This window comes from Salvelinus sp. IW2-2015, unplaced genomic scaffold (assembly GCF_002910315.2).
Source record: "Salvelinus sp. IW2-2015 unplaced genomic scaffold, ASM291031v2 Un_scaffold1566, whole genome shotgun sequence".
NCBI classification, from domain to species: Eukaryota; Metazoa; Chordata; class Actinopteri; order Salmoniformes; family Salmonidae; genus Salvelinus; species Salvelinus sp. IW2-2015.
The window spans coordinates 110,282-116,691 of NW_019942994.1; the positions used below are offsets into that span (position 1 = coordinate 110,282).

A 6,410-nucleotide genomic window follows, 5' to 3' on the forward strand; every position below is an offset into this window, starting at 1 on the left:
TCTTAATATAGGCCGACATACAATTCCTTACTTTCTCCCCTTCTACTTGCCTCTTCCATTTTTGTGGTAATGCTGCAATAATGGTTGTAATTTTGGGTAGCAGACATTCTATATGTCTGTGTTAGCTGCATGTGTGCATAACTCCACCAGTCCTATTTATGATATCATTCACTAAAATTATACCTTTAAAAAAATGTCTTCGATAAATACAGTTTTTTTAATCAATTACTATGTTGAATTAACCACAATAACCGCTCCTGTCCAAATCATCCGAAGTATCTCAAAATTGATTGTGTAACTCAAATAAGTTACTTATTGATGATTAGGACATGATTTGTAAAATGTTAATAGAGGTACCATTGACTTGCTTTGATTTCCCTGGGGGCTTTTTGCCCCAAACACACTGACATTACATTTTACAACTTTTTAAAAACTGATTAAAAATGTTCTCTCTAACCAAGTGTTATACTGGTATACCTGTGTGTACCTGTGTGTACAACACATTAAGAAGACCTGCTCTGTCCATGACATAGACTGACCAGGTGAATCCAGGTAAAAGCTATGATCCCTTATTGATGTCACTTGTTAAATCCACTGCAATAAGTATAGATGAATGGGAGGAGACAGGTTAAAGAAGGATTTTTAAGCCTTGAGACAATTGAGACATGGATTTTGTATGTGTTCTGTTCAGAGTGTGATTGGGCAAGAGATTGATTATGTTACTTATTTACTTGTTATTCGTGTCAGATATTTCCATTTTGGGATAGTTGTTCACTGAATTGCTAGCACTAGTTGCTCACGCTGCTACAGTGAATACAAACGTCTCACGCTCACTGGAATGTGAATGTGTTATCACATGATGCTGCCTACAAATCCCATCCCAAATTGCAGTAACTTATAGAATAGTGAAAATTCACTTTGTCTGAAGATGACAGAGAATTAGTGTAGAGGTCTATGACCCAACTATGATATACCATCTGATTCCATTATCATGTGAATGCTACAGGCCCATATCCCCWGTTGGTATAGCCAAGGTAGCAAGCCTTGCTTCATCACTCAGAATACTGTAAGATGCACGTGTCTAGGTTTATTGTTATGCTATTATTAAGAGGTTACTAATGGACAAGGATTTAATATCTATTGATGTCCTAGCATTACATTATTGAGTTCAGAAATGCACAGTTAGAGACCAAGCAAATATGCTATTTGTATTGTGATGAACATTTACAGTTAGACATTTCTCTAAATAATAATTCAAGGAATATTACTCAGAAATGTGAGGAATACGGTTCGTATCAATTTAAAAAATAATCAGATGTAGTAGTTACACAATAAGGATGCAGTTAGCAAATGGTACATACCAGAATTCTTTACAATAAAAATAATACAAAATATCCTGAGTCTTAACAGCATAGAAAATTCACCACATACAAAAGTACATCAGGAGATCAGTTAACCAAAGACTCCATGATCAACATTTAAACCCAGCTTTTATTCTTCCAAGAGCGTCCAATGCCAGTATCTCCCATTGTCTAATTAACATGACTTTGAATGGCCCAAAACATTCAAACAAAAGGCATAAAACTTCACACACTTTCTCTAATCTGATCCCCACACCCACTGTATGATATGAAACCCCTGTGTTGTTACTCTCTGAACTGTCCCCACACCCACTGTATGATAAGAAACCCCTGTGTTGTTACTCTCTAATCTGATCCCCACACCCACTGTATGATAAGAAACCCTGTGTTGTTACTCTCTGAACTGTCCGCCATTCGGACGTAACAAATAACACAGTGTCTCTGAACATGAACCATAGCACTTAAAGAACAATGAAACATATTCAACATTCATGGCTCTTTATGAACTAGTTGTCACGTTCTGACCTTAGTTCCATTTTATATGTCTTTATTTTAGTTTGCGTCAGGGCGTGAGTTGGCGTGGCATTCTATTTGTTTTCTCTATGTTTTGTTCGTACGTGTAATATTTTTCTATGTGGTTGTTGGCCCTACGTGATGGGTTCTCAATCAGAGGCAGGTGTCGATCGTTGTCTCTGATTGAGAATCACACTTAGGTAGACCTGTTTCCCCACTATGGGGTTTGTGGTAGTTATTTCTCCGTTTCAAGTGTTTGCACCAATTTGTGGGACTGTTTCGGTTTTCATTTTTGAGTTCTCTGTTCTGTTTTTTTGTATTTTTTGTAATTCATTTCTCATTTAAAAAAGATATTATGGATACGATTACACGCTTGCACATTGGTCCGCATATTTCCGCTACTCCGCCTCAGACGAAAGAGATGAAAGCCATTACACTAGTGGACAATCCAAACATGACAAATTAATTTTCACATAACATTCAATTAAATTCAAATTATTTGTCACATGCGCCGAATACAACAAGTTTGTAGACTTTACCTGTGAAATGCTTAACCAACAGTGCAGTTCAAGAAGAAGAAAATATTTACCCAAGTAGACAAAAAAAAAGTTCATGATAAAAAAGTAAACACAATAAGAATAATACAATAACAGAGGCTATATACAGGGGGCACCCGTAAACGAGTCAGTGTCGCAGGAGGACAGGCTAGTTGAGGTAAATCTGTACATGTAGGTGGGGGGCGAAGTGACTATGCATACGTAACCAAAAAACAGCGAGTTTTAGTCATTTAGTCAATTCTAGTTTCATCAATCTTCACACCTCTTCCGAGTTATAGTGACCCCATGACTTCGTGGAACCGTTCTCCATCCTGGAGATTACACGGCGAAGGTATGACTCCTATGAGATGCAAATATACAGCCATCCATCCGAACAATGCCATATTGAATCCACATGCCAGGCTGGTGTCAGCAAGTCACTAGACACATCTTCATCACTGGCCTTCATCATCGTTCACCTTTGTTCTCTCTCTATTTTTCCAATTCATCCTACTGGAAAAGTGCTACATACTAAGGTAGGTGCCTTTGGAAGTAGGTAGGGAGCAGGCAGCTAGCTGACTTTGGATTGGTTAAGAGTAGGCTACACCAACATTAGTTTCCATTCATACAAAGTGTCAAAACGATTGCCCAGCCCGGGGAGCGAACTCGTGATGCTCGGAGCTGAAGCCGTGAGAATACTTGAGAATACTCTTATGAAGTGCTGCGCTACAGCAGTACACAATGCTCTAGCAAGCCGTGAGAATACTTGAGAATACTCTTATGAAGTGCTGCGCTACAGCAGTACACAATGCTCTAGCAAGCCGTGAGAATACTTGATGGTATGAGGTAAGTTGGTTTGCAGAGCCTTCTTCAAACCATAGCCCCTTAGGTACGGTACTGCATTGTATAGCCTACAAACACAGCTTCATCAGCGAGGGCGGCCACACATGGTTTGCCAGCCAGTGGTCCCGGAGTTCTAGTCTCGGTGTGAGCTTGTACGGGACGAAGTGGCAAAGCTAAGAAAGCACACTGACCTCCGTCACACATACTTACACACGTCCCCACTGGCTCTCTTTTTAGTGATCTGTCTTCTTTTATTAGATAGTGTATCGGTCATTAAGCCTTGTAGCCGGAGGCCCCCGTCTGATTCTTCCTAGTCTAAACCGGCACCTCTCTTGGAGACCACGACCAACAGGTGGGGCTCTTGTTCAGTAGACGTGGAATCGACCCATGGTTATACTTTAACACGTCCCCATTGGCTCTTCTTGTTGACCAGGTTGCTGGCGTTTCACATGATGGTTCCATCACTCCTGGTAACCAGCATGACCAGCTGGGGCTTGTGGAGAACCACCTGTGTGATAAGAACGAGGACCAGAATGGAAGGACCTTGTTAGACTGTATTGTGTTTTTAATGCTTAATTATTTATAGTGTAATGATAATATGCACTAAGTATTTCCAATCGTTCCGTCCTGAGCAGAATCCCTATTTATTTTGTTCCGTTCCAGTGTTCCAACCAGCATGATAAAATTCTGAACCGGTTCGAACCAACCTTTTTTAACTCTTCATATTGTTCCTTTGCGTTAATTCTTTACCTCGTCAAATCAACATAGTTCTTACATTTATCTCATTCATTTACTCCACCAATAAGCATGGATAAAGTAGCTTGCTATGGAACGGGTAAGCTAGTTGTTTACATGTTCGATGGACGGAGAAGTGCAGCCGCGAGATGCAAATGAAAATCCACAGGGGGGAGAGAGTGATGGGTGGACCTGGAAGTGGACTGTCTTAAAGTGCTGAGCATCATGATGTCATGTGGGTTGGAACAGGCTAATAATATCATCATAACTTCAATAAATTGCAGAATTATACACTGAGTGTACAACACATTAAAACAACGTTCTCTTTCCATGACAGACTGAGTAGGTGAATCCAGGTGAAAGCTATGATTCCTTATTGATGTCACTTGTTAAATCCACTTCAATCAGTGTAGATGGGTTTTTTAAACCTTGAGACAATTGAGACATGGATTGTGTATGTGTGCCATTCAGAGGGTGAATGGGCAAGACAAAATGATTGAATGCCGTTGAATGGGTATGTTAGTAGGTGCCAGGAGCACCGGTTTGAGTGTGTCAATAACTACAACGCTACTGTGTTTTTCAGGTTTTATTTTGAGATATCCAGACCACCACCCGAAGGACATCCAGCCAACTTGACACAACTGTGGGAAGCATTAGAGTCAACATAGGCCAGCATCCCTGTGGAACGCTTTCGATACCTTGTACAGTCCTTGCTCCAAATGAACTGAGGCTCTTCTGAGAGGAAAAGTGGGGGTGCAAATATAGGTGTCCCGCTAGCGGTGAAACTGGAGGGCGCACAATTCAAATATATAATCATAAAAATTATGGATATTAAACATTTAGGAACATACAAGTGTCTTATATCGGTTGAAAGCTTAAATGATTGTTAATCTAACTGCACAGTCCGATTTACGGTAGCTATTACAGCGAAAGCATGCCATGCCATTGTTTGAGGATGGCGCACCACATCAAAATATTTTTGCACCGGTTTCATAAATTCACAAATAGCGATTAAATATTCACTTACTTTTTGAAAATCTTCCTTTGATTTGTCATCCAATTTTGATATGATATCCAGACCAAAACCCGAAGGACATCCAGCCAACTTGACACAACTGTGGGAAGCATTAGAGTCAACATGGGCCAGCATACCTGTGGAATTCTTTTGAAACCTTGAACAATCGATATACCGATGAATTGAGGCCATTCTGAGGGTTTCAACTCAATATTAGGAAGGTGTCCTTCATGTTTTGTACACTGAGTGTATACCAGACATAAGGAATATTTTGGGGCGATGAAAAGGAACATTATTAACCAGATCTCAAGATTTGAAAATAATGTTTCTGTTCCGGAACCCAAGAGATTACTTTAGTTCACGGTTCTGTTTCTCTTCCTCTTCAAATGTTTTTCTTTTTCTGTTTTCAGTTCTGTTACCTGAACCGGTTACAACCCCTGCTATAGACTCACCATGAACAACACCAGCACAATGAGTAATCTTGATTCTTTCTAAAATGTAATGGATTTAATAAACTAATGTTTCAAATTTGTATTTTATTTTATTAAGTACATTTGTTCCTCTCCATGCACCTCCAAGGTACTGTAGCATATTAATGCGTCTACTTTCAAGTTTCAAGTTTGCTGAGTTTAGTTCTGAAGCATGGTCCTAGGGCTCGGGTCCGGGTGAAGAGAGAGATATGCGAGAATTAGGGGGATTACACTCAAATTCACACAGGACAGCAGATAAGACAGGAGAATTACACCTGATAGGACAGACTGACCCTAGCCTCCAGTACATAGACTACTGCAGTTTAAACTCAGCAAAAAAAGAAATGTCCTCTCACTGTCAACTGCGTTTATTTTCAGCAAACGTAACATGTGTAAATATTTGTGTGAATATAACAAGATTCAACAACTGAGACATAAACTGAACAAGTTCCACAGACATGTGACTATCAGAAATTGAATAATGTGTCCCTGAACAAAGGGGGGTCAACATCAAAAGTAACAGTCAGTATCTGGTGTGGCCACCAGCTGCATTAAGTACTGCAGTGCATCTTCTCCTCATGGACTGCGCCAGATTTGCCAGTTCTTGCTGTGAGATGTTACCCACTTTTCCATCAATTTTAGTTAAAAGTTGTCATTACTTGCAAGACACACAACCCCCATGAACCAAACCCATCCCACTGGTGTTACTGCTGTCAGTGTGTTTGACCCAGAAAAGAGAATTTGCTCAAAATGAAAACACAGACACAAGCAAGGATCAGGTTCAGCTTCCCCTTCCACAATCCTAACCTTTACCGTTAGTGTGGGAAATTCAAAAACTGACCCACGATTAGCACATATGGGCCATTTCTCCCTACAGGCCCCCTTCAGTGTGTTTGAGCCAAAAAAGAGAAGTTGCTCCAAATCTCTTCTTGTGGGG

The 6,410-nt window shown here is 40.1% G+C and overlaps 1 protein-coding gene across 1 annotated transcript in view; it reads left to right on the forward strand.

The window, feature by feature from the left end:
* LOC112071269 (SLAM family member 5-like) overlaps positions 1 to 5,500 on the forward strand; it is a 40,169-nt gene extending 34,669 nt beyond the window's left edge. The window contains exon 4 of the mRNA XM_070439328.1: positions 5,414 to 5,500. Within this exon, the coding sequence (XP_070295429.1) occupies positions 5,414 to 5,460 (47 nt within the window). The 3' untranslated portion in view covers positions 5,461 to 5,500. The remainder of the gene's footprint in view (positions 1 to 5,413) is intronic.
* The last annotated feature ends 910 nt before the right edge of the window (positions 5,501 to 6,410 follow it).